Here is a 14852-nt window from a genome sequence, read left to right on the forward strand (position 1 = left end):
AAAGTAATTCAGATGGAAACCTCAGTACTGTACATTTTAAAATATGCTGCTCAATGCTAGTGAATAAGCATCAGAATGAGGTCCTCTTTCATAACAAGTGACAGTAAGATTGGCACAACCAATTTGCACCTGCTTGGAAAACCAATCCGTATCAACAGTCATGTTTCAATATCTTTGGCCCGATAATTCTACTACTAGCAGTAGAGCTTTGGGAAATACAGTCAGTCCTGTTACTCAAAAACCTCCCAAATTCATAAACTCCATCTTCACAGTCCTCCTCCAAGGAGGCTGCAAGGAGCACCAATTCTAAAGGATGACACTAAACAACTACTGAGCCATCAATCCAGTTCTCAGAACTGTCTTACATTTATTAGCAAATACCCTCCCCAGCAAATACCTTCCCCATATCCAACCAGCAACCTTGGAAGCAGCCATGTTCACACCACGTGGCCACAGATCACAGATGGCTGGTCCAGGAATGGGCATCTAACAGATGCTGAGCTGAGCCAGGAGGAGGGACTGAATCCAAGTGATGGCAAAGGACATCTGACTGGTCTCTGAAACAGACTGTCCACCCAGACAAAGTGTGGGCTGTTGTATTCCACTGCGGGGACTACGGAAATAGAGAATGCAGGTCAAGGGTAAGAGGAGGGCAGGACTGGCTCAGAAAGGCAGGGATGAGCACAGGAAGACTTCCTGGCATGGCACGGATGTATTCATGGATCCCTGAATACACGTCTCTATCACTAAAGGAAACCTACTTTGTTTAGCTTAAGCCAAGCTCTGGAGTGAGTCTCTTGCTTGTAATCAAACATAGAGAGGCTGATATTGATATCAGTGAAGAAAAACTGGATTCATAAACAATAAATAGGTTTCTTGGCTGCAAGACTTACAGATTTTTATATGACAATGTGCATTAAGAATATTCGAGATGAGAATAAACAGGAAGCATTTCCGAAACTTATGAGAGCCCAGAAGCCCTTTCTCAGGGCATATTCATTGTCTCACCCATCAAATATTCACTGAGTACTGACTATGCGCCAGTACCATTCTAGAAGCTAGAGATACAGCTATGAAGGAGGCAGGAAGGATTCCTGTCTATATTCTAGTGGAAATAAGCCATGAACAAACAAATGAATGAGATAATTTCACATAAAAGCAGGAGGCAGGAAGAAGTTAAACAGGCTGGTAAATAGTTTAAAGGTTCACAAAACTTTTGCAACAACATTTCTCAAGAGGTAGAATCTATTTCCTCATTTCTTGAATGTGGGCTGTCTTGAGACTGACTCTGACCCGCAGAATGAAGCAGAAGTGTGAGCGGACACATTCCAAGAGGGCTTGCAGCTCCATCAGCCTCGTGGAGCCAGCATGGGAAGAAGCCTAGGAGAGCCGCTGGGGAAGGGAGGGTGCAGAGAGCCATCCCAGGCAGCCCCCACCTCCCAGCTGGGGCCTAAGGCAAAAGTAAGCCACACGTGGGCAGCAGAACCGCCCAAACCAAAGTGCCTTTCCACAAAGCTGTGAGCAAATAATAAATGTTGCTTTTTATTCGTTGTGGTAAAATACACCTCATCTAAAATTTACCATCTGCACCATTTTAAGTGGTTTAAGGACATGTACACTGTTGTGCTTCCATTTCAGAACCTTTCATTTTAGCAAAACTGAAACTCTATCCCCATTAAACACTTTGGCTTCATTAACTACGCTAAACCTTTTGACTGTGCAGATCACAACAAACAATGGAAAATTCTTAAAGAGATGGGAAAATCAGACCACATTACCTGCCACCTGTGTGCTGGTCAAAAAGCAACAGTTAGAACCAAACATGGAAAAACAGACTGGTTCAAAATTGGGAACGGAGTACATCAAGGCTGTATATTGTCACCCTGCTTATTTAACTTATATGCAGAATACATCACGTGAAATGCCAGGCTGGATGAAGCACAAGTTGGAATCAAGGTTGCTGGGAGAAATATCAATAACCTAAGATATGCAGATGACACCACCCTTATGGCAGAAATCAAAGAGGCTCTTGATGAAGGTGAAAGAGGAGAGTGAAAAACCTGGCTTAAAACTCAACATTCAAAAAACTAAGATCGTGGCATCCAGTCCCATCACTTCATGGCAAACAGGGAAACAATGGAAACAGTGACAGACTTTATTTTCTTGGGCTCCAAAATCACTGCAGACAGTGACTGCAGCCATGAAATTAAAAGACTCCTTGGAAGAAAAGCCATGACAAACCTAGACAGCATATTAAAAAAGCAGAGACATTACTTTGCCAACAAAGGTCCATCTAGTCAAAGCTATGGTTTTTCCAGTAGTCATGTATACATGTGAGAGCTGGACCATAAAAAAGGCTGAGCACCAAAGGACTGATGATTTTGAATTATGGTGCTAGAGAAGACTCTTGAGAGTCCCTTGGACAGGAAGGAGATCAAACCAGTCAATCCTAAAGTAAATCAACCCTGAATATTCATTGGAAGGACTGGTGCTGAAGCTGAAGCTCCAATACTTTGGTCACCTGATGCAAAGAGCCGACTCATTGAAAAAGACCCTGATGCTGGAAAAAATAGAAGGCAGGAGGAGAAGGGGATGATAGAGTATGAGATGGTTGGATGGCATCACCAACTCAATGGACACAAGTTTGAGCAAACTCCAGGAGATGGTGAAGAACAGGGAAGCCTGGCGTGCTGCGGTCCATAGTGTAGCAAAGAGCCAGACGTGACTGAGCCACTGAACAACAACAAATTAGACACTAACTCCGCGTTCCCATCCCCCAGGCCCTGGCAACCACCTTTGTACTCTTTATGAACTAGATGACAACAGGCCTCTCACATGAGCACAGTCATACAGCCTCTGCCTTCTTGTGACTGGCTTATAATGTCCTCAAGGTTCACCCATGTCATAGCAGGTGTCAGAATTCCCTTTGTTTTCAAAGCTGAATGACACTCCATTTTACGGATGGACAACATTTTGTTTATCCAATCATCCTTTGATGGACATTTAGGTTGTTTCCTTTTTTGAATGGAGAATTAACACCAAGCTCAGACCAGGGGTCTTACCCTGGTACCAGAGCTCTGGTGCTGAGATCACTGGTTGAGCCTCAGAGAGGTCAGCTTGGTGACCTGCCCATCATCACATAACCAAGAAGTGTGAGGGGAGGATTCAGATCCAGGCAGCCCAACTTCTGAGATCTTTCTACATCCTGGACTGTGATTCTGTTCAAAACAAGAGTGTGACTCACAGAAACTTCAATGAAGGGATAAAACCATCTGGATATAGAAGTTCAGGCTTATAAGACTCAAACTGGTAAACAGGCAAGGAACACCACCAGATATTTACATAAAGAAAAAGCGTGCACAAAATGTTTAACATAATTAGCAGTTGAAGAACTGTAATGTTCAACAGTAGACTGACTTTTATTCATCAAATTAGCAAGGATTTCACAGAAGCAATAACACCCAATGGTGCAAACATGCAGGGAGTGGGAGACATAGGGCAGTGGGCATGCAAGTGGGTGCATTTTTGTGGAAACCAATTTGGAAATAAGTGTCAGGCTTTTGAAAAAAGTTAAAACTTTGACCCTGTAATGCCATTTCTGAAAATCTAAGGAAATAATTAGAGATGCAAATAAATGCTTATATACAAAGATGTTCAACAAACACAATTTACAGTAAAGCAAACAGAAAACCTAAGTGCCCAATAAAAAGGAAATAGCTAAGCCAATTAGCCATTACATTGTATGTTACGAGCCATTAAAAAGTTATTAATGAAGAGTAATGATTATTCATAAAATGTTAAGTGAAAAAAGAAGAATTCCAAGTAACTGCTACTGTATAACTATATAAGGAGAAAACTAAATAGGGAATGGAAAGCAATAATCTTTAACACTGATAGTAAGTGGTGATTTGGGGGTAGGACCAGAGGGGAAAATTTTTTTTCCTTCTCTTGATTTTCTTTTTTTGTATAGTGGTGATGATACTTTTATAAGAAAACACAGCATATATATTTTAAAAACTGAAAATGCCCCCCTTTCTCTCCTTGAAGCACCTATTTATTTGAGGCTGTCTCTTAGAGAGCCTCAAAACTGCCCCCTTTCTGGAGGGACCACTCATATCTGGTTCACTCTGTTCTCTTCTCTGCTTCTGTGGGTCTCCAGTTCCGTTTATCTTCATTTGGTGTAACACACACTGTAAAGTACCCACACTGTGAAAAGACATCCTGTGTGAGTCCACACAGAGGAGGGCAAGGATGGATATAGAGATGCACAAACATGATCCCCTCTGTCATAAGCTCAGAGTTTAACAGAAGAGCCAGACAGACAACAAGCGTCCTTCAATCCAAAATACAAAGCAAAAGCAATGGCAAAGGTGTGCCAAACAGGCCGCAGTAACCTGCTATGCATATTCAAGGGATAAAGCAATTCTGATCAGGGAAATCAGAGGAAGTGATAGTTGAGCTGGGTATCAGAGAGAAGAAAGGGCATCCCTGGATGCAGGTATAGAGATAACAAGAACAAAGACCCAGCTGTGTCGCAGGTTTCAGGGGGTGGCATTCAGGATAATAAACACCCAGATGAGTGTAGCAGGGAGAGAGAAAAGAAGAGAGAAAAGTGAGGCTAGGTCAGTGGGGGTCTTGTGTGCAAGGCTCAGGAAATCAGGCTTTTTTCTATGAACAGAGGGAATCTCCAAAGGACCTGAAGGAGAGGAAGACAGACTCTTTAAGCAGGGTCCAATATTTCCAGTGTTCATGTTGCAGGGCAGAGCTCACAGTTGGGCTCACAACAGATGCAGTTAAAGAGATTCTTAACTCCACAAACCAGACCCACCAAAGATACAATGATTCCAGAACTCTGCCTTGCTTCTGGGGCTTTAACTGACCTTTGTCCTGTACCAGGACCTCGAGCTCCTCCCGAACGCCATCGTACCAGCTGGTGATGTCCACATGGAGGGAATAGTCACAGCAGGATTTGGTGTCTGCCGCTTCATGCCATTTCTCAAAGGAGGTCAGCAGGCTGGACCCAGGTTCAGGAACAACATGATCAACTGGGACAGAAAAATATGTGTCACATCCCAAGATGCTCAGGACTCAAGTTGTTCCAACGGTAGCCTCTTTCCTGCCATCATCATCACCATCACCCATCACCATCATCTCCAGTATCAGCATAATTACTGTGACAATCCCTTATCCCCTATCACCATGATCACCACCACCACCATTTACATCATCCGGACCAACATCCTCAGCATCAACATCCTCTTCATCATCACTCTCACCATCATCAACGTCAATATTGTTATTGTCATCACCATCATTATCAAAATCATCAGCAGTGAAACGGTCGCCACCATCTCAGTCTTCATTACCACCACCGTCACCACCACGGTTACTATAATCTCATCTTCCTCCTCATCACCATCGTTATCATGACTGCTTATTGAATACTTACAGTGTGTCACATACTACCACAAAGTCTTTATATAAATTATCTAATAAAATCCTCACAACTACCCTGTGAAGTGCGTATAAATACCCCCACTTGGCAGATTAGGAAACTGAGGCTCAAAGAAGGTGAAAAACGTCCAAGGTCACACAACTAGTAAGCAGTACAGAAGATACCCAGAGTCCGGTCAGCTGTAAAGACTGGGCCCTTTCCTGTGAGTCCATGATACCTTCTTGGGCGTAGAATGCAAAGGTGAAGAGGACTTCAAAGAATATGAACTTCACTGTCCCTTTTTCAAATAAAGTCTTAGATGTAAAGCATATCAATGGGGAGACATCCGTCTTTTAAACCACACTGGGCTTTGCACATCCCTCTGTTCCTGCCCTGTTTCTAACATCCATCCTTCACAGCTATGAAGAGCAGGATCTGCTCCCCACCCCCTTTCACTCCTCCACCCACATAGAGCATCAAATTAGCCTTTGCTAATTTGACGTTCCAGTCCTCACTCTACTCGACCTCTCAGGACAGGGCAAATCACTCTCTCCTTCTTTAAACTCACTCCTCCCTGGTTTCCATGGCAATGTGATTTTCCAAGTTTGGAAACTTGGTGTTATGCACCATTATCACAGCAGCAATACTGACTGACACAATCACTTCCCGGCTGTGAAAATTTCAGCAACTTATCTGTCTGAGCCTCTGCTTTCCCAATAGTCATTACAATACTTGTATCACTGGTTCCAAAACTTCAGCCATCTGCACACCAGGTACCCAGAGCAAAGAGCCTGATGTTGCTCACGATGCTGGGGATTTGAAAGAGAAGTAGCAGCCTATGGCCTAAAGCAGGGGTATGACTCACTGATCATTGTGGTCCCGCCCACCAGCGCTGCCTTGGTCCCTTGGAAGAAGTCATCAGCAGCCGTCATTCCCTGGGAGGGCTTCTGCAGGTAGGTGTTGACATCAATACCTCCAGGAATAACCATCCGCCCATTGGCCTCAATGGTCTTCACTCCACCAGGAACAATTAAGTTCTCTCCTATTTGCCTGGAAACAGACAACGAAGATAGACTTTGGCTCTTAAAAAAAAAAAAGGGCTGCCAACTGTGCAATTTCAGTTCCATGAGATAAACATTTCTGAGGCAGGTCCCATCCAGGGCACCAGGTGGACAGAGAAAACTCGGGCAGGGTCCCTGCCCTCCAGGGGCTCACAGCCTAATGAGGAGGAGAGACATATAAGCAGATGTTTATTACAACCCAGTTCACACTGGGGGGTGGGGAGCACAAGGTGGACCATTTCATCAGCCCTGGTGATCTGGGAGGGCTTCCAGCGGAGGCAGGGGCAGAGCTGAACCCAAGAGCAGTGAGACCAGCATCGGCTTCAAGTGGGAAAGGGTTCTCTGAACAGCTTGTCACTCAAGAGTACTTCACAGACTCTTGGCATCTGCCTTGGGGACAGAGAGATGAGCAATGGCAGGGAGGCAGAGGGACAAGACCCCTTAGCTCTGTAAATCCTCAAAGGCAAGGCTATGGAATGAACTCTGACATTCCCAAATCCGTATGTTGAAGTCCTAACCCCTAGCCCTTCAGAATAAGACTGTATTTGTAGAGAAGTCCTCTAAAGAGGTCATTAAGTTAAAATGAGGTCACTAGGGTGGGCCCTGACCCAATATGACTGGTATTTTTTTGCATAAAGATTAGGACACAGACATGTACAGGGAAGACCACATGAGAACACGGAGAAGACGGGCATCCCAAGCCTCAGAAGAAACCAATCTACCCAAACCCTGATCTCAGACATCCGGGCTCCAGAACTGCAAGAAACAAGTATCTGTTGTTTAAACCTCCCCATCTGTGGACTCTAATATCAGCCCTGACAAACTGACATAGACAGGCAATCCTCATAGCAAAATGCTGTGAGCACCGGCCTCAGGAAAACTACTTAACCATCAGGCACCATCAAACTTGCCATGAGGGAGTCACACCAGGGGTGGCAGGGCTTTTCTAGATAGACTGACCACCCCTTCCATTCCCCATGTGCTTGGTGCCTGCAAACGTCCTCGAGAAGGAGGGCAAATTCCAAAAGCTGGGGAAGGGGGAAGAAGACCCTAAGAATCTCAAAGCCTTGCCCCTGTGGTATCTATCGGCTGTGTTTTGCGTGTTGGAACCAGAGTCAGGAGATGTATCCAGGGGCCAGTGGAGGGATGGAGGGGGCGCAGGTGGAGAAAGACCAGGACAGATTCAACAGCCTCCACGGCCAGTGCCCTCCTGAGACCACAAGCAATGGTTATTTAAAAAAGAAATCCAGGGGCTTCCCTGGTGGCTCAGCGGTAAAGAACTCACCTGCCAATGCAGGAGACACAAGCTTGATCCCTGACCTGGGAAGATCCCACATGCCATGGAGCAGCTAAGTCCATGTGCCACAACTACTGGGCCTGCACTCTCGAGCCTAGGAGCCCAACTACTGAGCCCTCGTGCCGCAACTACTGAAACCTGAGCACCCTAGAGCCCGTGCTCCACAGCAAGAGAAGCCACCGCAATGAGAAGCCCACACACTGACACCAAGAGTAGCCCTTGCTCACCACAACTAGAGAAAAGCCTGCATAGCAATGAAGACCCAGCACAGTCAAAAGTGCATAAATAAACAAAATTTTTTAAAAAAGAAATCCAGTTGTGCTGAACTGTTGGGATTTGGCCCCAACACGAGTTTCTCTAAGTTATCCAAAAACATCAGTAATGAAGACGCAGGAAAATGTTGCTTCAGTGACCACAAACGTCAGGCCCCAGAGTCCACACATAGGAGGAGTAAAAGCAGAAGCTCCTTGATCTGGACTCCTGGGCCGGCTGCTTGGGGCACAGAGGTTACTGGGCTCTATGTGGGGGTCTTCCATCAGAAGTGGAGCATCACACAGTTTGCCCTGAAAATGGAAACTAGTCCAAGCACAGTGCCAAGGCCACGGTGAGCCCCCAGGAAATGTCAGCATTTCTGCCAATTTCACCAGCACAACTGCAGCTGCTGCTGCTTCTAATCGCCAACCCTCCTCCCTCTAGAATTCCCATCATCATGTAGAGAATCCTGCCGGGTCCATTTTTCCCACTGTCCATCTCCAAGATCATGGACGATGCCAGGAGCTGAAGGGAAGGGTTCAGGGAAGTCACCCCCAAGCCTTATAACAAGAGCCATGAACCGCTATTATGCACCGACCCTAGGAGACTTTTCTAAGCCCTTTATGGAAGGTCTCATTCACATTCACACTAGCTGTTAAAGACGACGGGGTGGTGTTCAGAGTGTGTAGCACTCACAAAGGAACAGGCACAGCCCAATCAGAATGGACAGGCACACAGACACCTCGGCACAGCCTTCCAATGGGAACCAGTGGAGTCACAGCCCAGTATGACCCTGGTCTGTGTGCCTTGGCCGCCACCCCACAGCACCAACAAGGTCTACCCTTCAGGGCCATTCTAACCAGGCAGATCATTGCCTTTTTACAAACCCTCTCTCATCTCCTGCCAACAACTCGTGAGGGAGGAAATATTCACATTTTCCAAAAGAGGAAAATAGAACTCAGAGAGGGGGCGGTAACTTGTCCAAGGCCACACAGTGAGTCAGTGTCGGGTCTGGATTCAAGCTCGGTCTCCCCCAGTCTCCTATCAGACTCTGCCTGCCAAGCTCAGATGCCTTCCTTCTTCCCTTCCACGGAAGTAGCAGGTTCTCCCCAAATTCGGATTAAACTAAATGAGACCCCCAATGAGCCCCCATGAATTTAGGAGTGGTTCTCAGTAGCAATGTGGATGGAAGGAAAAGAAAGAAAGGAGGGAACTGGGAGAACCAGACACTGGGCCCCAGCCAGCATCACCCTCACCACCATTCAGAAAAAAGTCCTTAGCCATCAGCATCTGATTCTCCAATGCTCAGCAAACTGGATGGAGCCCTCGATGAATCATAACAAATGCTGCACAAACATAGCTGAACGGCTTTTAGTAAAACTTGGTGAATGGCCACAAGATGAAAGGATTCTTGGGGTTTAATCAGAGTGAAGAGGAATAGCTGAGCCTCCTTGTGACAAGCAGTTCCTTGGGCTCTCCTCACTTCCACACTTCCTTCTCAGCCAGCAGGGACCTGGGCCCCAGGCAACCATCAGAGACTCTGTAAGGCGTTCAGACATAGTCACTTTTTCTGCTTAGTAAGGCAGGAAAGGCGCTGCCAATGCTTAGAAAGCTTTACAGCAACAGGGTTAAAAGTAAAAGGTGTCTCCTACTACGAGCTGATGAATCTTGGATTTACAGACACTGCTTATTTCCTGAATACCCTGGGTGGCCCAAGTCCTAAGTCTCCAGGGGTTCACGCAAACAGCAAGCACTTAATAAATGCAACCCAACCTATGAGCACGGGGTCCATCTGCTCATATCCTGGACTGCAAGTCTTCCAAATCCCAACTGCACATGGCTGGTGGGAATAGTGGTTCCATGAAAGTGTTCTCCGTGTCACTATGTCCTTCACCCTCAGGACCCCAGAGGCCTCACATAAGTGAGGAGCTCAATGTGGAGCAGTTGTGCCTTATCTAAGCAGCGGTGACTCAGAAGCCTCATTTTATCATGCATCTCACCACACTCCACCCCACCCCACCATCCCTTTCTGGTTCCAGGCTATACCGTGGCTGAGACTGAGGTCTCCACCATCTGATGTCTATGTTTGTATATTACACTTGCTTCATCAACACTCTGGGGTCCCATCCATCCCTGTCACAGTGCCAGGCCCCGGGATAGTGGGCAATAAGGCAAGATCTCTCATCAGGGGCAAGGGCATTGGTGGGGGGAGTGGGGGAGGTGGGCGCATTCAGCACAGAGGTACAGTCTGGGTTCCGGAAGGCTTCCTGGAGGAGGAGCCACACAAGCTGGGCCGGTAGGACAAACAGGAGCTGGGAGGCAGGGGCATGACATGAGAATGGGGGAGGGGAAAGGCATTTCAGATGGAGGACTTATGGATGCAAGGTTCCCAGGGAAGAACTGCTTGCCAAGTTCTGCAAAGGCTATTTTTAGTGCGGAGGGAACTGGGGGAGTTCAGTTCAGTTCAGTTGCTCAGTCGTGTCCGACTCTTTGCGACCCCATGAATCACAGCACGCCAGGCCTCCCTGTCCATCACCAACTCCCAGAGTTCACCCAAACTCATGTCCATCGAGTCGGTGATGCCATCCAGCCATCTCATCCTCTGTCATCCCCTTCTCCTCCTGCCTCCAATCCTTCCCAGCATCGAGGTCTTTTCCAATGAGTCAACTCTTTGCATGAAATGGCCAAAGTATTGGAGTTTCAGCTTCAACATCAGTCCTTCCAATGAACACCCAGGACTGATCTCCTTTAGGATGGACTGACTGGATCTCCTTGCAGTCCAAGGGACTCTCAAGAGTCTTCTCCAGCACCACAGTTCAAAAGCATCAATTCTTCGGCTCTCAGCTTTCTTCACCGTCCAACTCTCACATCCATACATGACCACTGGAAAAACCACAGCCTTGACTAGACAGACCTTTGTTGGCAAAGTAATGTCTCTGCTTTTTAATATGCTGTCTAGGTTGGTCATAACTTTCCTTCCAAGGAGTAAGCGTCTTTTACTTTCATGGCTGCAGTCACCATCTGCAGTGATTTTGGACCCCCAAAAAATAGTCTGACACGGTTTCCACTGTTTCCCCATCTATTTCCCATGAAGTGATGGGACCAGATGCCATGATCTTAGTTTTCTGAATGTTGAGCTTTAAGCCAACGTTTTCACTCTTCTCTTTCACTTTCATCCAGAGGCTCTTTAGTTCTTCTTCACTTTCTGCCATAAGGGTGGTGTCATCTGCATATCTGAGGTTATTGATATTTCTCCTGGCAATCTTGATTCCAGCTTGTGCTTCTTCCAGCCCAGCGTTTCTCATGATGTACTCTGCATATAAGTTAAATAAGCAGGGTGACAATATACAGCAAAATGGCTGTCTGAGGAGGCCTTACAAATAGCTGTGAAAAGAAGCGAAGCGAAAAGCAAAGGAGAAAAGGAAAGATATTCCCATTTGAACTGGGGGAGGGAGAGGGAATAAACTGGAAGAGGTGAGGCCTGAGCTGGACCAGAAAGGGTCAGATCCATCCAGGATAAATTGGTGCGGGGGCAGGCAGAGGGAGGCAGGGAGGGGCTCAGTGCTGCCCTGAGCACCCACTCCTCACAGAGCTCTTTGCCCAGATGGTCCCTTAACACGCATGGCAATGCACAGCACCCTCCTCCTCATCCCTGCTCTTCCTCTGCCCCTTCCTCCCTCTCCTCCTTCTCCCCACCATCATTATCATCGTCAGAGGATACACGCCCCAGGATGGGATGGACCCACCAATAAACATTTGTTCCTATTTGAACTTGACCTTGCTCACACCCCCTCTGCCTTTTTTCCAGTGCCAGCTGCCCACGTTGGATCCAAGATGATCTCCAACTCTGCTCTTCCAGACTCCAGAAAAAGAGCCGAGCAGGAGAGTAAAACATGGAAACCACGTAAAAGCCACTATCTGGTGTTAGGGGCGGAGTGGTGTCCCCCGAAACCCACATATTGAAGCCCTAACCCCCCAGTAACTCCGAACGTGACTGTGTTTGGAGACAAGGTCTTTAAAGGGGTAATTAGGTTAAAATGAGGCTGTTAGGGTGGGTCCTAATGCAATAGGGCTGTTGTCCTTATACAAGGACGACAAACCAGAGGCACACGCAGAGGAAAGGCCACGGCAAGAAGATGGCCATCTGTGGGGGGGTGGGCGTGGGGGAGGAAGGCTCCAGAGGCAGGGGACATACTTATGCCTAGAGCCAATTCACACTGTTGTAGAGCAGAAAGCAATACAACATTGTAAAGCAATTACCCTCCAATTAAAAATAAATTAAAAAAAAAAAAAGATGACCACCGTTGGCAAGCTAGGGAGAGAGGCCTCAGGAGAAACCATCCTGTTGGGACTTCGACCCAGGACTTCAGCCTCCAGAACTATGAGAAATAAATTTCCGTTGTGTAGGTCTCCCCGTCAGGGGTGCTCTGGGAGCTCATCCAGACTCACACCTATGGGGTGTCTTACACGGCTGAAGAGGCAGCCAGCCAGGAGAAGCCACAGGAGAACTCCAGAGTCCCAAAGCATGTCTTCCCTTTCCCAGACAAGAACTCTGCCTGGAGGCCAAACATGCCTCCTTCCCTCCTGGGCCCCTCCACCCAATTCCAGAAACCCCGGGCAGGTAGGGAGAAAAAGCTATGAATCCAGTCAGGTGTGCTAGGTTGGAATTGGGCCCTTGTCCCTAACTCATTCTGCAACGTGGAGCAGCCACCTGCCCTCAGGGGCCCACCACCCACCAAGAACAGAAGGGCCAGTGTGTGTACTTCACAGCCTCTGTGGGCCTCACAGCCTGTGTAAGCACCATGGCAGGGAGCCTGCGTCGTCAAGGGGCGCTCAGCAAATATCAGCCCCATCTCCACCCATGGTTTGCGCCTCCCCCCACGTTCTCTATCCCTGGGAGTCACAAAAGCCAGCACACTTATTCTGCGACAGAATGCCAGCCTTCCTCTCCCTCTAAGGGCTGGGCAGCTTAGGGAAACGGGCTCCTTAAAGGGTGTGTTTGGTCCACCCACTTTATGAGTCCATCTTCCAGGTAGACGTCGGCGTAGAAGGACTGGTCATCGTTGATGATGCGTCCGCCCTTGATGAGGAGTCGGTCACTCTGAAAAGCCAAGCAAAGTAGTAAATGTCATTATAGAAAAGCCAAGAAATGCTTTTCTCTAACTTTTAACATAAAATTTTCAACTCTTTTCTAAAGTAAAGAAATGGCACTAAAAAGCCCCCTGCGAGCCTTCATCCAGATTCTTTCACCTCTCTCCCTCCTTAAACACTGGCTTTGTATTTGCTGAGATATTTTAAAGCAAATCTCAAACATGCTATCATTTCACCCGTAAATGCTTTACTACAGAATCTGTTAGGCAATTAAACAAAAAACTAAGATTTATTATCCCAACAAACCCAGTCATCATCAATTCCTTCAGCTCAGTTAATAACCAGACCATGTTCAATTTGACTTGATTGTCTCAAAAATGTCCTTTTACACTGGAGCACTTCGAAGAGGAATCCACCCAAAGTCCCCACAGCACATCCAGCCCACAAACCTCTGCAGTCCACTGAAATCTGTACCATCTCCTCCTTCTTTTAAATGTCATTCATTTGTGGAAGAAACTGGGTCATTTGTAAACAGAACAAGAATTTCTTCAGGCATTATTATTGAAATTAACAAAACTCAATTTAAAGACATTTTCAAACAAGTGAAATGGCCAAAAACATAAAGTGACATTCCCCCAGGAAAAACACCTCTAATCAGTGTTCTGCTGTTTTTCCCTGATTTCCCTCTACTTCCATACTTGTGATACTAGCCCAGGAGCCTGGAAGAGCAAGAGAAGAATGAGCTCTCGTGGAGGTGGTGAAGGACGGAGAGAGGTTTAACGAATCTGGAAATATGTCGGGTTCAAAGCAGGAGAATTATAGGGTGCCCGTCATGGGCACAAAGCCAAAGGGCTGCTGACTTTATTGGGGAGTCAGGTAAGGCAAGCTCAGATCTAGAAAATAATGCTAGATAAGCTGGACCAAAGCGTGAGGAAGAAGGCCAGTAGGGTGAGGGCTGAGTGCCTGGGCAGAAAGAACTGACATGCCAAGGCCCAGAGGCAGCAAAGAATATAGCCAATTCTAGGAGCTAGAAAGAACCCACAGTTGTGTCCTTTCTGCATTTTACCATAAGCCTGTCTCAAGTTACGTCATGTTCTGTTTAAGCAAAATTTTTAAGGGGTTACAAAATATTTGATTTTATGGATACACAATAGACTGTTAATTATTCCCGCATGGTTCTTTTTAATGTTTCACAATGATACATATTTCTACAATGAACATCTTTGTGTATAAAGCTTTTCCTTTAATTTGGGCTATTGGTTAAGCTAAATTCTCAGAAATTTAACAACTGAGTCAAAGAGTATAAACCGTGCTTGATAAATATAACCAGACTGCTTTCCAATAGTACCTCTCCAATTTGCCATCCTAAGACCACCAAAATACCCTTGGCTGTCATTAATATTTGTTAATTTGCGTTTCTCAGAGGCCAAGAACATTTGCTGCCACGTGCCTGTTTACTGTTTGTATTACCTCCTAGCTGGAGATGTGGTGATGCATGAAGCACAGCCTCTGCCCTTAAGCCCCACTATAACTGTTTTCTGTTATAGTAAACAGTAACAATTCAGAGTAGCCACCCCAGAGGGAGGGTCTTGCATGGGTTCCTCTGAAAAGGGAGCCTGAGATGACAATTTTAGAGGCAAGCAGTGATTCTGGGAGGTGATTCCAGGAAGTGGAGTAAGGAAGGCAGGCATGAAAATCCAATATAGGGTACCCATTG

At 46.5% G+C, this 14852-nt stretch overlaps 1 protein-coding gene across 5 annotated transcripts in view; it reads right to left on the reverse strand.

Moving 5' to 3' along the window:
• CRMP1 (collapsin response mediator protein 1) overlaps positions 1–14852 on the reverse strand; it is a 62093-nt gene that overhangs the window by 26805 nt on the left and 20436 nt on the right. For all 5 annotated transcript variants that reach the window (XM_081495335.1, XM_081495272.1, XM_081495398.1 and 2 more), the window contains 3 exons: positions 13057–13145; positions 6300–6484; positions 4881–5045 (listed from right to left, as the gene is read on the reverse strand). In XM_081495335.1, the coding sequence (XP_081351461.1) occupies positions 4881–5045; positions 6300–6484; positions 13057–13145 (439 nt within the window). The remainder of the gene's footprint in view (positions 1–4880; positions 5046–6299; positions 6485–13056; positions 13146–14852) is intronic.

This window comes from Giraffa tippelskirchi, chromosome 1 (genome assembly GCF_054371585.1).
Source record: "Giraffa tippelskirchi isolate mGirTip1 chromosome 1, T2T-mGirTip1v1.2.pri, whole genome shotgun sequence".
NCBI lineage: Eukaryota > Metazoa > Chordata > Mammalia > Artiodactyla > Giraffidae > Giraffa > Giraffa tippelskirchi.